Source organism: Musca autumnalis, unplaced genomic scaffold, assembly GCF_047663935.1.
Source record: "Musca autumnalis isolate F117 unplaced genomic scaffold, ASM4766393v1 scaffold_93, whole genome shotgun sequence".
Classification (NCBI taxonomy): Eukaryota; Metazoa; Arthropoda; class Insecta; order Diptera; family Muscidae; genus Musca; species Musca autumnalis.
The window spans coordinates 27,610-48,909 of record NW_027412454.1 but is presented as its reverse complement, the minus strand read 5'-3'; the positions used below and the strand labels follow the sequence as shown (position 1 = coordinate 48,909).

At 36.8% G+C, this 21,300-nt stretch overlaps 8 protein-coding genes across 8 annotated transcripts; 4 read left to right on the top strand and 4 right to left on the bottom strand.

Annotated features, from left to right (window-relative positions):
• Positions 1-177: 177 nt before the first annotated feature.
• On the bottom strand, positions 178-565 carry LOC141388517 (histone H2B). Its single transcript, XM_073958434.1, has one exon. It carries the CDS (start codon positions 550-552, stop codon positions 178-180), a length of 375 nt encoding a protein of 124 aa, XP_073814535.1. The 5' UTR covers positions 553-565.
• Positions 566-814: 249 nt separating this feature from the next.
• LOC141388459 (histone H2A) lies at positions 815-1,233 on the top strand. Its single transcript, XM_073958372.1, has one exon. The coding sequence runs from the start codon at positions 833-835 to the stop codon at positions 1,205-1,207; it is 375 nt and encodes a 124-aa protein (XP_073814473.1). The 5' UTR covers positions 815-832; the 3' UTR covers positions 1,208-1,233.
• Positions 1,234-3,708: 2,475 nt separating this feature from the next.
• On the bottom strand, positions 3,709-4,110 carry LOC141388467 (histone H4). The gene has a single exon (XM_073958380.1). The coding sequence runs from the start codon at positions 4,079-4,081 to the stop codon at positions 3,770-3,772; it is 312 nt and encodes a 103-aa protein (XP_073814481.1). The 5' UTR covers positions 4,082-4,110; the 3' UTR covers positions 3,709-3,769.
• A 5,638-nt stretch (positions 4,111-9,748) lies between these two features.
• Positions 9,749-10,254, top strand: LOC141388408 (histone H3). Its single transcript, XM_073958317.1, has one exon. It carries the CDS (start codon positions 9,789-9,791, stop codon positions 10,197-10,199), a length of 411 nt encoding a protein of 136 aa, XP_073814418.1. The 5' UTR covers positions 9,749-9,788; the 3' UTR covers positions 10,200-10,254.
• Positions 10,255-12,364: 2,110 nt separating this feature from the next.
• Positions 12,365-13,093, top strand: LOC141388506 (histone H1-like). The gene has a single exon (XM_073958421.1). The coding sequence runs from the start codon at positions 12,375-12,377 to the stop codon at positions 13,050-13,052; it is 678 nt and encodes a 225-aa protein (XP_073814522.1). The 5' UTR covers positions 12,365-12,374; the 3' UTR covers positions 13,053-13,093.
• A 995-nt stretch (positions 13,094-14,088) lies between these two features.
• LOC141388473 (histone H2B.1/H2B.2-like) lies at positions 14,089-14,668 on the bottom strand. The gene is made up of 2 exons (XM_073958385.1): positions 14,363-14,668; positions 14,089-14,194 (listed from the first exon to the last, which is right to left on the bottom strand). Exons 1-2 carry the CDS (start codon positions 14,653-14,655, stop codon positions 14,089-14,091), a joined length of 399 nt encoding a protein of 132 aa, XP_073814486.1. The 5' UTR covers positions 14,656-14,668.
• Positions 14,669-14,917: 249 nt separating this feature from the next.
• On the top strand, positions 14,918-15,325 carry LOC141388462 (histone H2A). Its single transcript, XM_073958375.1, has one exon. The coding sequence runs from the start codon at positions 14,936-14,938 to the stop codon at positions 15,308-15,310; it is 375 nt and encodes a 124-aa protein (XP_073814476.1). The 5' UTR covers positions 14,918-14,935; the 3' UTR covers positions 15,311-15,325.
• A 2,466-nt stretch (positions 15,326-17,791) lies between these two features.
• LOC141388522 (histone H4-like) lies at positions 17,792-18,173 on the bottom strand. The gene has a single exon (XM_073958438.1). The coding sequence runs from the start codon at positions 18,171-18,173 to the stop codon at positions 17,853-17,855; it is 321 nt and encodes a 106-aa protein (XP_073814539.1). The 3' UTR covers positions 17,792-17,852.
• Positions 18,174-21,300: the final 3,127 nt, after the last annotated feature.

Genomic DNA, 21,300 nt, shown 5'->3' with positions numbered 1-21,300 from the left:
TTTGCTAGAATTTGAGGAATTTTAAAATTATTTTGGTAAGTTTCTTTATTAAAAAATGTAAATAATGGAAAATAAGTGTTTCGACAAAAATTTGATCTCTTTTAAAATGTTTTTTGTGGCCCTGAAAAGGGCCTTTTATGGTTGAATTTCGACGAATTGATGAAAAAATCAAGGCATTTACTTGGAGCTGGTGTATTTAGTAACAGCCTTGGTACCTTCAGAGACAGCGTGCTTAGCCAATTCACCGGGCAACAATAGACGGACAGCAGTTTGGATTTCCCGACTGGTGATGGTAGAGCGCTTGTTGTAGTGGGCCAAACGAGAGGCTTCGGCGGCAATACGTTCGAAGATGTCATTCACGAAACTGTTCATGATGCTCATGGCCTTTGACGAAATACCAGTATCAGGATGGACTTGCTTCAACACTTTGTAAATGTAGATAGCGTAACTCTCCTTACGCTTGGTACGTCTCTTCGACTTATCGCCCTTGGTGATGTTCTTTTGGGCTTTGCCGGCCTTCTTTGCTGCTTTACCACTGGTTTTTGGAGGCATTTTTCACTTTTAATTTTTTGAATCACACAAACACTTTTAACACTGTTCACAAATGATAAAAACCCAGTACCCAAACAGAATATTTCAAGCATTATGTGCTCAAATGTTTCAGGTAGTCACAGTTGCTGTGTGGAATAGTGGCCAAACAACCCCAGTTTTCGATGTGTGTGTATTAAATGAGCGAGAGAAAAGTATAAATAGTAGGGGTTCAAGTGAGTAACGGCATCATTCTGTGTTTTTTCAGTGCTAAGTGAAGTGTTCATAAAAATATTAAGTGAAAATGTCTGGTCGTGGTAAAGGTGGCAAAGTTAAGGGAAAGGCAAAGTCCCGTTCAAATCGTGCTGGTCTTCAATTCCCCGTCGGTCGTATTCATCGTTTGTTGCGCAAAGGCAACTATGCTGAACGTGTTGGTGCCGGTGCTCCAGTATATTTAGCCGCCGTCATGGAATATTTGGCTGCTGAAGTCTTGGAATTGGCTGGTAATGCTGCCCGTGACAACAAGAAGACTCGTATCATTCCCCGTCACTTGCAATTGGCCATCCGCAACGACGAAGAATTGAACAAATTGCTGTCCGGCGTCACAATTGCCCAAGGTGGTGTATTGCCAAACATCCAAGCTGTTCTCTTGCCCAAGAAGACCGAAAAGAAAGCCTAAATTATCTCGAAAGGTATTATGGAAGAAAAAATACAGACCATCGTATAAGAAGAAGAAAAATCCATACAAAAATTCAACCAATCCGTCCTTTTCAGGACGACAAAATATATTTAAAAAGAGAAAAAATCTATTCAAACTATTAATTTTCATTATTTACATTTTATAGGGAAAGAATAAAAATGACCAAAAATTTTATATTTACATTTTATAGGGAAAAAATAAAAATTCCCAAAAAATTATATATTTTTCTTCATAGGCAACCCTTGATTATTTTGCAAATGACATTTTTTCTTTCATATTTCCTTAGAAAATATGTTCGTTTGTTGTAACTGTTTTTCATTTCTACCCCCCAGCAGAATTGTGTTTGTTTTATGTCGCTTTAGTTTTTCACAGAAATAGCGAGACAGATATAGAGAGACAGAGAGAGAGAGTAAGAAAGAGCGAAAAAGAGATCATTCGTCTCATCGATGATGTTCGCGCCAATATTCGTTCATCGTATGTTGACGATGTCTGTTATGAATATGTGTGTGTGTGTGTGTGGTGTTGTGTGTTTGTTAGTTAGAATAACCAAATGCCTTTACTTACGTTGATGATGATGATGGTTGTTGATGTTGTTGTAGTGGCTGTTAGAGTAAATTATTTAGAAAAACTCTTCTGCCGCCGCGAATTTGGAGGAGAAAAAAGTAACTGTATTTGGAAAGGAAAAAATGCAGAAATGTGTGATTTTGGTGATGTTGTCAGATCATAGAGTTAGTAATAGAGTGATGACAACATGAAGTGCGCACGAAAAAAAAAAATTTATTTTCAAAGGGAAAAAAGTAGAGTTGTGGAAATAAATTGAGGATCTTTGTTAGAAAATAACCAAAATACATAAAGTAGACGAAAATTATGTGATTTTTGTGGACATTTAAGAAAAAAATAAATTATTTTTAGTGAAAAATAAGAAGAAGAAGAATAAGTAAAAAAAATTTCAATGATTTCAACATAAAATAAAAGAATTTATGTGATTTTTGGGACGTTTGAGAAAAAATTGGTGAAACATAGGAAGAAGAAGAAGAAATTTTTTTAATAGTTTCAACATAAAGTAAAAGAAATTTAGAAAATTATGTGATTTATTTTGGTCATTTAAGAAAATTTGAGTTAGTGAAACGAGAAGAAGAAGAAAATTATCAATAATTTCAACATAAAGTGAGAGAAATTTAGAAAATTATGTAATTTTTTTTTTGGTCATTTAAGAAAATTTGAGTTAGTGAAACGAGAAGAAGAAGAAAATTCTCAATAATTTCAACATAAAGTGAGAGAAATTTAGAAAATTATGTAATTTTTTTTTTGGTCATTTAAGAAAATTTGAGTTAGTGAAACGAGAAGAAGAAGAAAATTCTCAATAATTTCAACATAAAGTGAGAGAAATTTAGAAAATTATGTGATTTTTTGGAGGATTATGTGATTTTTGAATAAATAAGTAAAAGATAAAATTTTTCTATGCGAGTTCATGAAATATAAGAAGAAGAAGAAGAATTTTTTTTTTCAATAATTTCAACATAAAGTGAGAGAAATTTAGAAAATTATGTGATTTTTTGGAGGATTAAGTAAAAGATAAAATATTTTTATATGAAATCATGAAACATAAGAAGAAGAATTTTTTCATGAGCAAATTTTTGAAAAAAGAGATGCTATAAAAAATTTTTAAATATAATTTTGAGAAAAATCGCAGTAAATATTAACAAAATTCAAACTAATTTAATGAAATTTTTTTAAAAAAGGTAATTTTCATTTTAATTTAAAAAAATTTAATAACAATTTTTAGCAATTTCATCACATAATAACAAAAATTTTTACTTGAAGGAAAAAATAAGTACATAACATCGCAGTCAAAGATATTGTTCGCTTGGCATAGCATTGATGTGCGTTAGTTATATGAACAAACACACGCACACACAGACCGACGCTAGCGTATACACACATCGTCGTATTATCAAGCAAGCAAGCAGCTACCCTAACAATGAGAGTTGCCGGTAGAACATGTATTAGTGGAAATAAAGGAACATTTTTGTGTATTACGAAAAAGGAATGATCAGAGTTGCCGACGGTAAAATATTTTTGAAGGCAAAAAAAAAAAAGAAGAAGAAAAAAAATTGTAAGAAAAAAAGGTAATGATCAGAGTTGCCGACGGCATTTTTGAAGGAAAAAATGGAAAATTATTTGATGATGGAAAAAATTTATGAAAATAAAATTAAATGGTCAGAGTTGCCGACGGCATTTATTTTTGAAGGCAAAAGGGAATATTATTTGAAAAAAAAAAAAAAATCATGAAATGTGGAAAAAGAAAGAAAAAATAAAATGCACTGAAAAAAAGTAATATGAAAGAAAATATTTTATGGTTAGTTTTATTTTTCATATATTAAGGTAAGTTTTATTTTTGATATATTTTATTAAATTTTTTTTATGTTTTTGTAATTTTCAACAAGAAAATATCTCTTTTTAAATATTTTTTGTGGTCCTGAAAAGGACCGATTGTTTTGTTGTAAAAGAAAAATTCTCCAAATAGCGTCAAGAAAATATTTAACCGCCGAAACCGTACAAAGTACGACCTTGTCTCTTCAAAGCATAGACGACATCCATAGCAGTGACGGTTTTACGCTTAGCATGTTCGGTGTATGTAACGGCGTCACGAATAACGTTTTCCAAAAACACCTTCAGAACACCACGGGTTTCTTCGTAGATGAGGCCAGAGATACGTTTTACACCACCACGGCGAGCCAAACGTCTAATAGCTGGCTTGGTAATACCTTGGATATTATCACGTAACACTTTACGGTGACGTTTAGCGCCACCTTTTCCCAAGCCTTTGCCACCTTTACCACGACCAGTCATTTTTCACTATTTTAAAAATCACTTAACACTTCACGAAAGCACAAGAACGAATGTTTTTTCGAAACATTTTTTTAACATTTTGGCTTAGCCACATTTATTTATTCAGAAAACTTAAATCTAACAGGAAGTGTGACTTACTCCTAAAATCTAAAATATCTTAAGATATTGCCTAATATTATTCAGGCTTATAACATCAGGTAAAATGTTGGACTTTAGCCACAACATATCTTCATTATTATATTATAAAATAATCTTCTTTTTATATATCTCCCAAAAAAAAAATAGAATAATTAAAAAAAGGGAATCCAGTTTTTAAGTAAAAATAAACATACTACATACTACTTAAAACTACTATTTACAAACTAAACCTAATATTTACATATTTACAAAGTATTGGGCCGTGGTATATACGAATCCCTAAAGGCGATTTATTGTGTAGTTATATAAACCAAATTTTCTATACTAAAGCTATTATACCTTCTGTGGTAAAATAAGAGCTTTCCATCTTTGAAAATCAGTTCTTCATCGTTTAATTTTGTCAGTGTAGATGGTGGTAGGTGTTTCCAAGTACATATCTGCTCAAAGTCATCATCACAGCGCACTGTTTCTGTAATGATTACATTATCTATGTATTGACTTTTTTCTAGAAAGCGTAGGGCTCCGTTTACTAGAAATCGGTCGATTCTGTCGAAATTGTATCCGTCATATACTCTTCTACAAGATGGATTTTTGAAGGTGCCATCATTTGTTATGGTGGGATGAAGCCCAAGACAGGACCTTAAGACTCGTCTTTCCCACACACGGAGCCTGTCCATTTGGCAAGACGAGATCCCAAACCAAGCCGGAAATGCATATGCCAATGTTGGCCTAACTATTTGGCGATATATTAAGAATTTTATCTGAAGAGATAGGCCATCTCCCATTCTTAGAAGGCCTTGGTAGGCATGATAGAGACCATTAGCCTTACGCAAAATATGGTCTATGTGCCTACAAAAGTTAAAGGTAGAATTAAATACCACCCCAAGGTATTTGATGCTGTCAGAGTTGCCAATTAGTTCTCCCCCAATTCTCAAGACCGGCACGAATGACTTGAAATTTGGGTAAGTGACCTTTGGTTTGCCTTTAAACAGAATGGCAGTACACTTACCAACATTTAATCTAAGAGCCCATTTGGAAAAGTAATGGTTTAACTCTTCTAGGTAGGTGTTAAGTCGGTTGTTGATAAGACTTGCTTTGGGACCACGTAAAGCCACCAAAACGTCATCGGCGTACGTTAGTAAAAGTCCTTCGGGAGGTGGACTGGGGATGTCACAGACATAAATATTGTACAACATGGGACCTATTAAGGAACCCTGCGGTACTCCGGCTTTAATAGAGCGTGGCCTAGAGAGTTTTTCCCCCACTCTGACCCTCGCAGACCGCTCTTTTAGGAAGCTGGCAACTAACCTGCATGTTTGTCTATCAAAGCCAAACAGCAGGAGTTTATGTAGGATACCATCGTGCCATACCGTATCAAAAGCCTTAGAAAAGTCTAAGGCCACGGCGATGGTACCCTTCTTCCTATTTAGACCATCACAAACATAGTCAGCTAGAGCTGACAGTGCGTGAGAGGTCGAATGTTGCGGCCTAAAGCCGAATTGGAAGTCCTTGAGGACTCCATTATCTTCAGCATATCTTTTGAGCCTTCCTAGGATGAAGAACTCAAGAAGCTTACCGAAGGCCGATAGCAAAGATATCGGCCTATAGCTGGCACAAAGCTTAGAATCCGACCCGGGTTTCAAAATTGGTACCATCATTGCACTTTTCCATGCTTTAGGGAAATAACCTGTATTAAAACAGTGGTTGAATAATATAACCAGGAAGGTGAAAATAGCACTACCTGCCTTCTTTAATGCCACATCAGGGATGTTATCAACACCACATGACTTACGTGACGGGCGCTTTGTTATGGCAAAGCGAATGTCATCATTGACAATGAACCCATTGTCTCTCCAGGATAAAGCGTCTGAGATGATGCTTCCATCAGCTGGTAAGTCTTCAGAAAATGTGACAAGTGGGGAGTTGTCATCTAATGTTATGACATTGTCTTTCACAGATTGCCTAAATCTATGGTCATTAGGACCGGCACCTAACTGGAAAACTTCTTCCATGTGGCTTGCTAAAATATCAGCCTTTTGTTGGTCATCATTGATGAGTATTCCATTAGAATCCAACAAATCATTCACAGGTTCCCTGGAAGCTGTACCTGCCATTATCTTAATTTTAGAGTAAGTTCTGTTGTTTACTCTTATGTTTTGGAGGAAAGTTTTCCTCCTCTCTCTTTCAAATAATATGATAGAGTCTTCTATGATTTTCGAGATATTTTTGATATCTGCTCTTAGAATTGGAATTCTGTCAGGGTTGGCAGTTCTGCGCAATATCCTGACTAGTCTACGTTTTTCTCTGATAAATCCTAAAATTCTAGGGGGTAAATCACCTAGAGAACCCTTTCCTGCTTGATTTTTAGGGACAGAGGAATCCATGGCTTGATGGAAAACACCTGTAAGCGAGTCAACACAAGCGTCAATTTCATCTGTGGTGACGTTTCGGTTAGAGGGTAGTGCGCATCCCTCAAGGCCAGCAGCTATTTGCCGTTGATATCTACGAACATTCATACGCTGAAAATTGAAGAAAGCTAGAGGTACTGTTTTTTCAATGTTGCCCATTAAAAAGGAAATTTGAATTGCCCTATGATCAGATTCGAAGTCGAACGTTTGGGAATGCCTGCTGTTGGGTACCAGTGAAATACCTGGGGTAAGGAAAAACAGGTCGATATAAGATCCAGACGAGTCATTGGGTCTCGTTGGTCTATCAGCTGGAAGAGGTTTTAAATTGGGATAGTGAATAAGATGGTTATCAATGGCCCTACCTCTGGCATCCGTCGTGCTTCCACCCCAGGACGGGTGTTTTGCGTTTAGGTCTCCACCTAACACAACTTCTTCTGTGTGGCTAAGATCAAATAATGAGTCTAGGTCATTGATTGTAAATGAATCATGTGGGCGTTTGTACAAAGCTGCAAATACCACAGATGTCCCGTCCTCCTTCCACACTCTGGCTGCACAGCACTCAATGCTACCAGAGCTTATGTTTAGCCTATCGCACTTAAACACTTCTCTTATAAAAATGGCAGTGCCGCCACCACCGCCCCCTTCCCTATTTTGTCTAAAGATTTTGTACCCTTCAAATTTTAAAACTTGTCTATTTGATAATTTATGTTCTGCAACCAGTAAAATATCTGGCTTGCGTTCCTCAAGAAATACTTTTAAATAGTGTCTCCTGGTATTGGATACCAGAGAGAAGACGTTAATGAATATGCATTTAAGTTGCCTATACATTGTATAGCATGCTATACTGTAAGGCCTTCAATGCTTCTTCTTCCCCACGCTCAGCCGCAATACGGCTGAACTGTGGGGAAAATTCTCTTAGTTTGACCATCGTATCGAAAAAACAATCGCCAAATCTCTTAGTACATGCTTGATACATGTAGCCTTCTTTGTATGGGGGCCTACCAGTGTTCAATTGCGGGGGAATCGACTTTTTGGGTACTGGTGGTTTAGGTACTGGTGTGGGACGCGCGCCTAGCTGTTTGGCATAGGATACGTTTCCTCGCACTAGGCTGAGGTGTTCAGAGCGGGCCCTATTTCTAGAGGCAGCTTCTTCCTTCTTATTAATGGCTTTGGCCATATGTGCCATCTTCTTAGGACAGTCGGGTGAACCCGCTGTGTGTCCCTCAGTGTCACAGTTGACACATCTGATGGGCTGTTTGTCAACTTCTCCACTGAGCTCTTGTTCTTTGGAAGCCAGGGGGCAATTTGCTACTGCGTGTGGTTCAGCACACTTAACGCAGCGCTCTGGCATGCCACAGTTAGCCGAAACATGGCCGAATCTTTGGCACCGGAAACATTGAATGTATCCTTTGCCTTTTTCCTTTCGGATGATGACATTGCATCCAAAGATGTCATTTATCTTATAGATGCCATCAATGTCCGAACTTCTGCCTACAGTCAATATCCACTTGCTAGACGATATATTGCGTAGCCCTAAATATTCCATCTTAACTCCTGACTCATTAACGAGGAAGTTTTTGATATCATCTTTTAGGAAATCACTAGATAGCCTGTTAATAACTAACGTATAGGGAAGCAAAGCTTTTGGTGTATGGGTATGAAAATTATAACCCTTCTTCGCTAATAAATCTTTAAATTTAAGGAAATTATCTATTCCCACTACATTTGCAATAGTTACATCTTTTTTAACCCACTTTACCTGAAATTTGCCACGGCCCAGATGGAAATCTAACATATCTCTGACCTCCTTTATGCCAGCTCCATGTATGGTAAATGGTGGAAGTCGTCCTTCATTTTTGACAGTATTAGTCGCCTTCGCCTTCGATGTAACAGATGCCGAATTTGCCCCTTTGGTGGTGTTTGCAGTTTTCGGTATTGTCTTCACTTTTGCAGAGTTAGCCGCTTGTGCCTTCTTAATTGGTTGTTGTTGTATATTATTAGCAACGTTATTCTGGGGTGTTAAGGCCTCGCCCTGTGCCTCGTTGGATACCGCCGGCGGTGCAGTATCTTCATCCATCTTCGCCGCGCTGAGGTTTTCGGCTACCTCAGCTGACCAGTCATTCTGATTGACTGTAACATTATTTGATAATGGTTCGCTTACTGGAACCGTTGTATTGTTTTTGCAGTACTCAATGAGTTTTTCGTACTTGAATGCCCAGAAACTTATTTGCTCATGGGCTGCCGCAAGTGCTTTCTCAAGATCTTGAATATGCTCCTTCAATTTGATGATTTCATAAGAGGTTTCATCACCATTCTTATTTTTCTTCCTCTTTCGGGATTCTACTCTGGAAAATCCATCATTAGTGCTCGCATCTGACATAGCTTCAGCGCCACTATTTCCTTCACAGTACGGTTTGTCTGCTTTTTTGATTGTAGCAGAGATTCGGGGTTTTTCAAATTTGCCGCCGTTAACAGACTTTGGCATCAGCTCTGGAGTTTTTGCAGGAATATTATTTCCCGCCACATCAATTTTTGGTGAAATTGCTGATATTTCAGTTTTGCCGCCGTCAACTGACGTTGGCCCCGGCTCTGGAGTGCTGGCGGGAAGTAATTTTCCCGCCAGCGGTTGACTTGCCATGTTAAGTAACAACCCTCTTTACGATCTGCTCTTGAAACAATATAGAGGAAAAGTCAATTCGCTGCCTTCTATGGGCTTCTCATTGTTGACACTTAAACACCAACAAATTTTGAGTCTTTACGCTTTCAGCGTCAGAGATAATTTTGTTTCAAACTACTTTGAACACTAACACTTGGTAGGTTTTAAAATCTTTTTAGATTTTACTAGGCATTTTTCACTATTAATGTTCACTTCACGAAAGCACAAGAACGAATGTTTTTTCGAAGGCTGGCGGCTTCTATTTATACAAAAATTGGCCTGTTTGACTAACCAAGAGTCTTAATGGAATACACATGTATTTGTGTATGTGTGAGTACACATTTTGTGCGCGCACAGCTGTCTTTACTGGTTTACACACCCCTATTCATAGCCGCCTCTTCGAAATTTTCTATAAATACCGCTATATGGATAGCAGGCACAGTTATTACAGTGTTAACAGTGTTTGTGTGCATACCTAAGTGAAGTGAAAAAATTAAAGTGAAAAATGGCTCGTACTAAGCAAACTGCCCGTAAATCAACTGGTGGAAAGGCTCCTCGTAAGCAATTGGCCACTAAAGCCGCTCGTAAGAGCGCACCAGCCACCGGCGGCGTCAAGAAGCCTCATCGTTTCCGTCCTGGTACTGTTGCCTTGCGTGAAATCCGTCGTTACCAGAAGAGTACTGAATTGTTGATCCGCAAATTGCCCTTCCAACGTTTGGTTCGTGAAATTGCTCAAGATTTCAAAACTGATTTGCGTTTCCAGAGCTCTGCTGTTATGGCCTTGCAAGAAGCCAGTGAAGCATACTTGGTCGGTCTTTTTGAAGATACTAACTTGTGCGCCATCCACGCTAAACGTGTCACCATCATGCCTAAAGACATCCAATTGGCCAGACGTATCCGTGGAGAACGTGCTTAAATTCTTGACGTTTTAAAAACTATTTTTTTTACAACAAAACAATCGGTCCTTTTCAGGACCACAAAAAATTTATAAAAAAGAGATTATTTTTTCATCAAACTATTTATCATTTTTAACATTTTAAATAAATAAATATTTTTCTTTGTGTTTGTTTCATTTTTGAGGCTGATTTTAGGAATATTTGAAAATTTTCTTGTATGAGTCATATTTGACGGCGTCAGTAAAAAATTTCCCATTAGAAGACACATTTTATTCTTCTTCTTGAAAAAAATATATTACAATTTTCCCTTTCAAAGACACATTTTGTTCTGCTTCTTTAAAAAAAATAATTGAAATTTGCTTCTATAGGTCATTTTTGACGGCGTCAGTAAAATTATTCCATTAAATATTTTGTTCTTCTTCTTGACACAAAAAACAAAAATCATGTTATAATTTTTCCCTAAAAAGACATTTTATTCTTCTTCTTGAACAAACTTATTGAAATTTCCTTCCATATGTCATTTTTGACGGCGTCAGTAAAATTTTCCCATTGAAATGCACATTTGTGTTCTTCTTCTTTCTTTTCTTTGTGTGTTTTTGGTGGCGTCAGTAATATTTTCCTATTAGAATATACATTTATTCTTCTTCTTTCTTTTCTATTGGTCTTTTTGACGGCGTCCGTCCATATTAATTTCTTCTTTAAAGGCAATGTTTTTTCTTCTTCTTCTTATTTTCTTCATAACAGATATTTGTTGTATTGAACTTGTTTTTGTGTGTATACTAATGTCCACAAGGCATATGTTCACTAAATTTGGCGCGAAATGTTCTCTGCAATAATGCTCTCACTATTTCTCACTCAATATGGTTGAAATTTTTTGGCGGCAAATGCTCTCTGTTTTGTTTTATTTTTCTTTTCAGATAATGATGAATGAAATATGCAATTTTTTTCTTTTCAGCTATATATATTTTTTAATTTAGTAAAATTTTAGCATAATTTTGTAAAATTATAATTTTTTTAAAAATATTTATCAAAAATTGTATCACATAGAGATGGCGAATATTTCTTGGCCATTTGAAAGGCGTAATACTACATTTTAGAAAAAAAATTTCTTTTAAGAAAATTGTTTAAATCTTGTATTATTTTTCCAAAATTGTCATAAAAAAGGGATTTATTTATTTTATTATATACATTTTTGCAAAAAATATCCAAATTATTAACGAAATCAGGAAAAAAGTACGAGTGAAAAACTTCAGTAATTCTATATGGTTTTTTCCTTGATATGTACTAGCAAAGGAAGAATTATTTTTGGAGAATATTTTTTGTAAAAATTGATGAAATTTTTACTAAATTTTAACGAAAATGTCCTCATATTTTATTAAAAATTAATTTTTGAGCGATTTTCATTTAATTTAGCAAAAATATTTCTATTTTCAAAAATATTACCTTTGACAGTGAATGTTTGTCCATAGGTGGTATACGGTAATGGGAAGATTTTTTTTAACTTTTCCAAAGAAATAACTACTTTTTATGAATAATGTTATTATTTGGTGTAAATATACAGATTCTGAAATGTTTTTTAAGAAATTTTTATAAAACTTAATTAGATTTGAGCTTTTAAATTTCTTTGAAGAAAAACTTTTCTTCATTGAAAATATGCCAACAAGAGGATTTCTGCCGTCTTGGACCACATAAAGATTTTGAATTTTTTTCACAGTGAAAATGCAAAATATACCAATATTTTAATTTTATCCTAAAGTAAACATATCAGGCTTTATTCTCAAACAGAATTTGGAAAATATTTTTTGAAAAAATTAATAATTTTTTCAAATTTAGTTACAAATTTGTGATTACATTTTTACAATCTGTGAAGTTAAACGCTTATAACTTTTAAACGGATAAAGGAAATTACACAAAATTTTCGTTAAAATATGGCCTGATATCTATACAAGAAATGTGTAAAATATCTTTTATAAAAATATTCAAAGATTCTTCAGAAAAATTAAATTTCTACGAAAACTTTTGTAAAAAATTAAACACGCTTCCACACAATATTTCGAAAAATATAGCTATTGACTACTATGCACTTCTCATCTTTTCAATGTACCTACCATTTCTAAAAATTGCCAATAACAATTTAATAGTACACATAAATTTGTGAGTGTATTTGTGTTACAGTGAAATAAAAGTGAATAATCATGTCTGACGCCGCCGTTGTTGAAGCCACCGCCTCCCCAGTTGCCGCTGTTGAGAAAAAGGCACCAAAGAAGGCCGCAGCCAAAGCAAAGAAACCATCAGCTGCCCCTACTCATCCACCAACCCAACAAATGGTTGACGCCGCCATCAAAACATTGAAGGAACGTGGTGGTTCATCATTGCCTGCCATCAAGAAATATTTGGCCAGCACCTACAAGGTTGATGCCCAAAAATTGGCTCCTTTCATCAAGAAATATTTGAAGAGCGCTGTTGCCAGTGGAAAACTCATCCAAACTAAAGGTAAGGGTGCTTCTGGTTCATTCAAATTGTCCGCCTCGGCTTCCAAGGAACCCAAAGCAAAGACTGCTGAAAAGAAGAAGAAGGCCCCAGCTGCTGAGAAGAAGAAGAAGGCTGCCCCTAAAAAGGCCGCCGGTGAAAAGAAAACTGCTGCCAAGAAGCCATCTGCCGCCAAAAAGACCGCTGAGAAGAAGAAGGCTGACAAAACAAAGGCAAAGGCTGCCAAGAAAACCGGTACAGTTAAGGCTAAACCAGCAAAAACCGCCGCTAAAGCATCTGCCACCAAACCAAAGGCACCCAAGGCAAAAACAGCAGCTGCTAAACCCAAAAAAGCCGCCGCACCAAAGAAGCCAGCTGCCAAGAAAGCCGCCGCCAAGAAGTAATTTTTCCCAGAAAGATTACTTGTTGACAACATTTTTCGATATTCGAAAGCATAATATCTAACAGCCCTTTTCAGGGCTACAAATTAAATTCAAAAAGAGAAAATCTTTACTTCAAACTATTTATTATTACTACTATTTATTGTTTTATTACCTAAATAAATAAGAAAAATACACACGTGTCTGATTTTAGGAAAATTTTACCCTCACTAATTACTTTTCCTATTAGGTAATTAACAGTGAGCCTGTTTTATTATGGGCATTCCACAAAATAACACCACAAGCGGATTAAAATTTTAGTCTGGGTCATAAAATAAATGTGACTAATTTTTGTTTGTCTAATTATGGTCATTTTCATCTAATTTCATATTTTTGGAATTTTTCATTTAATCTTCAAAAATGATAATTTTTTTCTCTTTGCAAAAATTGTTTGCTGGGTAAAAGGAGATTTTTTAATCAGGAATGTTTTTCTATTCTAATGAAGTTATGTTGCAACTCTATTTTATTTCTCTTTCTATTTTTTCCATTGAAAAATGTCCCGTTAATTTTTGCGCCACCACCAAAAAAATTTCCCCTTAAAAATGTTCGCGCTTCATATTTGGCATTGGCGTAGTGAAGTAATACAGGCAGAATGCTTATACATGCTTGTTGTTCGTTTATACATTTTTCGATATGGTGGTGACTGCCGACGGTAATACTAAGTAACACCGCACAAGCACACACACATACCCATACAGTGGATGGCGTGTTGTTGTACACACATTACACACATAGAGTAGCCAAGCAAGCAAAAAAGCAATATGAACCACGGCAAAACAAGAGTTGACGGCGTCATTTAGTAAATACATGGAAAAATATTATTTTTGCTAGAATTTGAGGAATTTTAAAATTATTTTGGTAAGTTTCTTTATTAAAAAATGTAAATAATGGAAAATAAGTGTTTCGACAAAAATTTGATCTCTTTTAAAATGTTTTTTGTGGCCCTGAAAAGGGCCTTTTATGGTTGAATTTCGACGAATTGATGAAAAAATCAAGGCATTTACTTGGAGCTGGTGTATTTAGTAACAGCCTTGGTACCTTCAGAGACAGCGTGCTTAGCCAATTCACCGGGCAACAATAGACGGACAGCAGTTTGGATTTCCCGACTGGTGATGGATTTTGGATTTGGATTTTGCCAAAGGCCTTATTTATTAGGATTAATTTGTCTTATACGATAACAGAAAAGGCTTACTGTGCTAATTATAAAATATCTTATTGCTACTTCGCAATCTACAACTTATATATATATATGTTTTATGCAGTAGCTTAGCCACTAGCTAATCAGGATGGCCGAGCGACTGGTGATGGTAGAGCGCTTGTTGTAGTGGGCCAAACGAGAGGCTTCGGCGGCAATACGTTCGAAGATGTCATTCACGAAACTGTTCATGATGCTCATGGCCTTTGACGAAATACCAGTATCAGGATGGACTTGCTTCAACACTTTGTAAATGTAGATAGCGTAACTCTCCTTACGCTTGGTACGTCTCTTCGACTTATCGCCCTTGGTGATGTTCTTTTGGGCTTTGCCGGCCTTCTTTGCTGCTTTACCACTGGTTTTTGGAGGCATTTTTCACTTTTAATTTTTTGAATCACACAAACACTTTTAACACTGTTCACAAATGATAAAAACCCAGTACCCAAACAGAATATTTCAAGCATTATGTGCTCAAATGTTTCAGGTAGTCACAGTTGCTGTGTGGAATAGTGGCCAAACAACCCCAGTTTTCGATGTGTGTGTATTAAATGAGCGAGAGAAAAGTATAAATAGTAGGGGTTCAAGTGAGTAACGGCATCATTCTGTGTTTTTTCAGTGCTAAGTGAAGTGTTCATAAAAATATTAAGTGAAAATGTCTGGTCGTGGTAAAGGTGGCAAAGTTAAGGGAAAGGCAAAGTCCCGTTCAAATCGTGCTGGTCTTCAATTCCCCGTCGGTCGTATTCATCGTTTGTTGCGCAAAGGCAACTATGCTGAACGTGTTGGTGCCGGTGCTCCAGTATATTTAGCCGCCGTCATGGAATATTTGGCTGCTGAAGTCTTGGAATTGGCTGGTAATGCTGCCCGTGACAACAAGAAGACTCGTATCATTCCCCGTCACTTGCAATTGGCCATCCGCAACGACGAAGAATTGAACAAATTGCTGTCCGGCGTCACAATTGCCCAAGGTGGTGTATTGCCAAACATCCAAGCTGTTCTCTTGCCCAAGAAGACCGAAAAGAAAGCCTAAATTATCTCGAAAGGTATTATGGAAGAAAAAATACAGACCATCGTATAAGAAGAAGAAAAATCCATACAAAAATTCAACCAATCCGTCCTTTTCAGGACGACAAAATATATTTAAAAAGAGAAAAAATCTATTCAAACTATTAATTTTCATTATTTACATTTTATAGGGAAAGAATAAAAATGACCAAAAAATTATATATTTTTCTTCATAGGCAACCCTTGATTATTTTGCAAATGACATTTTTTCTTTCATATTTCCTTAGAAAATATGTTCGTTTGTTGTAACTGTTTTTCATTTCTACCCCCCAGCAGAATTGTGTTTGTTTTATGTCGCTTTAGTTTTTCACAGAAATAGCGAGACAGATATAGAGAGACAGAGAGAGAGAGTAAGAAAGAGCGAAAAAGAGATCATTCGTCTCATCGATGATGTTCGCGCCAATATTCGTTCATCGATGTTCCCGCCAATGTTCGTTCATCGTATGTTGACGATGTCTGTTATGAATATGTGTGTGTGTGTGTGGTGTTGTGTGTTTGTTAGTTAGAATAACCAAATGCCTTTACTTACGTTGATGATGATGATGGTTGTTGATGTTGTTGTAGTGGCTGTTAGAGTAAATTATTTAGAAAAACTCTTCTGCCGCCGCGAATTTGGAGGAGAAAAAAGTAACTGTATTTGGAAAGGAAAAAATGCAGAAATGTGTGATTTTGGTGATGTTGTCAGATCATAGAGTTAGTAATAGAGTGATGACAACATGAAGTGCGCACGAAAAAAAAAAATTTATTTTCAAAGGGAAAAAAGTAGAGTTGTGGAAATAAATTGAGGATCTTTGTTAGAAAATAACCAAAATACATAAAGTAGACGAAAATTATGTGATTTTTGTGGACATTTAAGAAAAAAATAAATTATTTTTAGTGAAAAATAAGAAGAAGAAGAATAAGTAAAAAAAATTTCAATGATTTCAACATAAAATAAAAGAATTTATGTGATTTTTGGGACGTTTGAGAAAAAATTGGTGAAACATAGGAAGAAGAAGAAGAAATTTTTTTAATAGTTTCAACATAAAGTAAAAGAAATTTAGAAAATTATGTGATTTATTTTGGTCATTTAAGAAAATTTGAGTTAGTGAAACGAGAAGAAGAAGAAAATTATCAATAATTTCAACATAAAGTGAGAGAAATTTAGAAAATTATGTAATTTTTTTTTTTGGTCATTTAAGAAAATTTGAGTTAGTGAAACGAGAAGAAGAAGAAAATTCTCAATAATTTCAACATAAAGTGAGAGAAATTTAGAAAATTATGTAATTTTTTTTTTGGTCATTTAAGAAAATTTGAGTTAGTGAAACGAGAAGAAGAAGAAAATTCTCAATAATTTCAACATAAAGTGAGAGAAATTTAGAAAATTATGTGATTTTTTGGAGGATTATGTGATTTTTGAATAAATAAGTAAAAGATAAAATTTTTCTATGCGAGTTCATGAAATATAAGAAGAAGAAGAAGAATTTTTTTTTTCAATAATTTCAACATAAAGTGAGAGAAATTTAGAAAATTATGTGATTTTTTGGAGGATTAAGTAAAAGATAAAATATTTTTATATGAAATCATGAAACATAAGAAGAAGAATTTTTTCATGAGCAAATTTTTGAAAAAAGAGATGCTATAAAAAATTTTTAAATATAATTTTGAGAAAAATCGCAGTAAATATTAACAAAATTCAAACTAATTTAATGAAATTTTTTTAAAAAAGGTAATTTTCATTTTAATTTAAAAAAATTTAATAACAATTTTTAGCAATTTCATCACATAATAACAAAAATTTTTACTTGAAGGAAAAAATAAGTACATAACATCGCAGTCAAAGATATTGTTCGCTTGGCATAGCATTGATGTGCGTTAGTTATATGAACAAACACACGCACACACAGACCGACGCTAGCGTATACACACATCGTCGTATTATCAAGCAAGCAAGCAGCTACCCTAACAATGAGAGTTGCCGGTAGAACATGTATTAGTGGAAATAAAGGAACATTTTTGTGTATTACGAAAAAGGAATGATCAGAGTTGCCGACGGTAAAATATTTTTGAAGGCAAAAAAAAAAAGAAGAAGAAAAAAAAATTGTAAGAAAAAAAGGTAATGATCAGAGTTGCCGACGGCATTTTTGAAGGAAAAAATGGAAAATTATTTGATGATGGAAAAAATTTATGAAAATAAAATTAAATGGTCAGAGTTGCCGACGGCATTTATTTTTGAAGGCAAAAGGGAATATTATTTGAAAAAAAAAAAAAAATCATGAAATGTGGAAAAAGAAAGAAAAAATAAAATGCACTGAAAAAAAGTAATATGAAAGAAAATATTTTATGGTTAGTTTTATTTTTCATATATTAAGGTAAGTTTTATTTTTGATATATTTTATTAAATTTTTTTTATGTTTTTGTAATTTTCAACAAGAAAATATCTCTTTTTAAATATTTTTTGTGGTCCTGAAAAGGACCGATTGTTTTGTTGTAAAAGAAAAATTCTCCAAATAGCGTCAAGAAAATATTTAACCGCCGAAACCGTACAAAGTACGACCTTGTCTCTTCAAAGCATAGACGACATCCATAGCAGTGACGGTTTTACGCTTAGCATGTTCGGTGTATGTAACGGCGTCACGAATAACGTTTTCCAAAAACACCTTCAGAACACCACGGGTTTCTTCGTAGATGAGGCCAGAGATACGTTTTACACCACCACGGCGAGCCAAACGTCTAATAGCTGGCTTGGTAATACCTTGGATATTATCACGTAACACTTTACGGTGACGTTTAGCGCCACCTTTTCCCAAGCCTTTGCCACCAATTTTTTCCAATTTGCCAATGGCCATATTTATTTGGTAGATATCTTACAAACTAACAGAATGGCTTACTGTACTAAAATTATTCTAAGAAATCCTGCAGCTACTTCGCCGCCTACTACTTGAAAACTAATTTCGCTGTGGTCTGGCCACTAGCAGCTTATTTAACAAAAAATTAACATAACTCATTCATTGGCCCCAAAAAATCCAATTAAAAAAGGGCGATATTAATATATGGACTTAACAACTATATCTTAAAACAACTACTTACAGACTAGGAACTAAACTACTATTTACAAATATATACAGGTAGAAATTATTGTGTATTATTATATACAATATTATTAACATTTAGGGTGTTGTGTCGCCTATGATAGAAGAGAAGCTCCCCATTGACGAACAACAACCCCTCATTAAGCAAAGATATTAATGCACCTGGAGGCAGGTGCCCGCATTCACTCAAATCGTTAACACTGAGATTACAATTTAGGGCGGTCTCAACAACCCTGTTGTCAGTACCATCACACCTTCTCAAGAAATCCAGAGCACCCGAAACAAGGACCCTGTCGATTCTTTCACCATCAGCACCGTCGTAAATGGCTCTATTAGAGTGCCTTCTAATTGAGCCATCATCCGCGTAGATTATACCACGCATTCCCAGACATGACGCTAACACTTTACGCTCCCACCTCCTAAGCCTCTCCATCTGGTGTGACGAAATGTCAAACCAGACTGGAAAGGCATAGGAGATGATAGGTCTGATAATCTGCCGATATATCAACAGCCTAACCTGAGGTGAAAGGCCACCTCTCATTTTCAGTAGCCCCTGGTAACTGAAGAATACATTTTTAGCTTTGGACAGGATGAAGTCCATATGTTTGATGAAATCAAATTTCTTATGAAAAATGATTCCAAGGTACTTCATCCTGTCCTTAACCTCCACAACATTTGGCCCAATCTGTATGACAGGGCGGAAGAGCCTATAATTGGCCCGTGTGCACCCCGTTTTACCTGTAAACTTTACAGCCGTACACTTATCTCCGTTTAATTTTAGACCCCAAAGGGTAAAATAACGGTCAAGGACTGCCAGGTAATCATTGAGCCCAGCTTGAACATGGCGAGCTAGTGGACCAGACATGGCCACTAGTACGTCATCCGCATAAGACAAGAGTAAACCATCCGGAGGGGGTTGTGGCATGTCACTCACATATATATTATACAGAATAGGTCCCAGCAGTGAGCCCTGGGGAACTCCAGCCAGAATGGGTCTACGACTTGAGAGTCGATCCCCAATTTTGACCCTGAACGACCTATTGGTAAGGAAACTCCCTACCAGCCTGCATGTTTGGTGATCAAAACCAAACTGCACCATCTTCGACAGCAATCCGTCATGCCAGACGGTGTCAAAAGCCTTAGAAAAATCTAGACTAACTGCGATTGTACCCTCCCTTTTGTTCAGTCCGTTAACTACAAAGGACGAGAACGCAGTAAGGGCATGGACAGTCGATAAGCCTGCCCTGAACCCAAACTGGTTGTCCTTTAGGACCCGCTTGTCCTCAACAATTTTTCTTAATCTTTCGAGTATAAAGTGCTCGAAGAGTTTGCCAAAGGCTGACAGTAAGGATATCGGCCTGTAACTGCCACAATGTCCAGGTGGTGAACCTTTCTTGTGTATAGGGACCAGCATGGCCTCTTTCCACGCCCTCGGAAAGTACCCTAGGTTCAAACAGTGATTGAATAGAACCGCCAAAAACCCAAATATAACGTCACCTGCCTTCTTTAAGGCAGCATCAGGAATTTTATCCAAACCACAGGACTTACGTGCCGGTCTATGAGCTAAAGCCCTACCAACACACCTGGGCCGTATAAAACCGCCACCATTCCAGCGAGCAGTGTCATTAACAACAGTCCCATCTGCAGAGAATGTCCCGGAAAAATCAACCACTGGCGACCGATCGTCGATCCCCTCAATAGCCCGACTAACTGAGCTACGGAAGGAATCGAACTCCCCTGGGACCCGGTCTACCGGGCCACCAGAGAAGCTTCCGACCGACCCGCCAATGGGCCGAAACACTCCCTGCATATGGTCTGCTAAGGTTTCTGCCTTAAGGGTATCATCAGTAATGATGGACCCGGTATCATCAACCAACTGATCAATAGGGTCTCTTGACGCCAGACCAGCTGCCCTTTTCACTTTACCATACGTTCTCCCGTCCACTCTTATACCCTCGAGATAATTTTTGAGCCTATTCTGCTCGAATATTCGAGTTGAGTCCTCAATAATGCGGTCCAGGTTTCGGATATCAGCTCTAAGAGCTGGATATCTGTCTGGGTCACCCGATCTACGAAGCGTGCGGCATAACCTGCGACGTTCGCGAATGAAACCTCGAATTCTTGGGGGGAGATCACCAAGAACCTGATCCCTGACTCTCTGTTTCGGAACAGAGTGTTCAATTGCATGACGAAACACGTTGCCTAGATTTTCAACGCAAGTGTCAATCTCCTCAATGGTGACATTTCTGTCCGAGGGTAATTGACACTCGTCCAGGCCCTGCCTCAGATGCCGCCTTAAACGACCGACATTTGTGCGATTGAAGTTAAGATAAGACTGAACTTCCTGCCTCGCCACGTTTCCCATCTCAACCTGAATCTGTATCGCCCTGTGATCCGACTCATAATCGAAAGCAATCGACATATTGCCTCCGCCAACCAGTGGGAGCCCTGGTGTGCGTAGGAATATGTCGATGAATGAGCCAGATGAGTCATTTGGCCTTGTCGGTATATCCGACCCTATGACTAAAAGTCTGGAGAATCAAATAATAGTCGGTCCAGTACCCTACCGCTAGTATTCCTCATGGTACCACCCCACGAGTCATGCTTCGCATTAAGGTCTGCCCCAACTAAAACTTCTCCACTGTTATAAAGGTTCAAGACCGCTGTTAGGTCTTGAGCTTGGAGATTTTCCTGAGGGCGAAGGTACAAAGAGACGAAGGCTACAGCGGAGCCGTCGTCTCTCCACACCCTCGCCGCACAGGACTCTATATTGCCGGTTGAGAGCGGTATACGATCACATCGTATGCCTTCACGAATGGCAACTGCGGTGCCACCGGCGCATTGTCCAACTCGATATTGGAGGAATATTTTATATCCCGCTAGT

What these genes read in the sequence shown, in the direction of transcription:
- LOC141388517 (XM_073958434.1), bottom strand. Translation starts at nt 552, where the DNA reads ATGCCTCCAAAAACCAGTGGTAAAGCAGCAAAGAAGGCCGGCAAAGCC.
- LOC141388459 (XM_073958372.1), top strand. Translation starts at nt 833, where the DNA reads ATGTCTGGTCGTGGTAAAGGTGGCAAAGTTAAGGGAAAGGCAAAGTCC.
- LOC141388467 (XM_073958380.1), bottom strand. Translation starts at nt 4,081, where the DNA reads ATGACTGGTCGTGGTAAAGGTGGCAAAGGCTTGGGAAAAGGTGGCGCT.
- LOC141388408 (XM_073958317.1), top strand. Translation starts at nt 9,789, where the DNA reads ATGGCTCGTACTAAGCAAACTGCCCGTAAATCAACTGGTGGAAAGGCT.
- LOC141388506 (XM_073958421.1), top strand. Translation starts at nt 12,375, where the DNA reads ATGTCTGACGCCGCCGTTGTTGAAGCCACCGCCTCCCCAGTTGCCGCT.
- LOC141388473 (XM_073958385.1), bottom strand. Translation starts at nt 14,655, where the DNA reads ATGCCTCCAAAAACCAGTGGTAAAGCAGCAAAGAAGGCCGGCAAAGCC. An exon ending in TCGGCCATCCTGATTAGCTA is followed by an intron (nt 14,195 to 14,362) that starts GTGGCTAAGCTA and finishes ATCCATCACCAG; the next exon opens with TCGGGAAATCCAAACTGCTG.
- LOC141388462 (XM_073958375.1), top strand. Translation starts at nt 14,936, where the DNA reads ATGTCTGGTCGTGGTAAAGGTGGCAAAGTTAAGGGAAAGGCAAAGTCC.
- LOC141388522 (XM_073958438.1), bottom strand. Translation starts at nt 18,173, where the DNA reads ATGGCCATTGGCAAATTGGAAAAAATTGGTGGCAAAGGCTTGGGAAAA.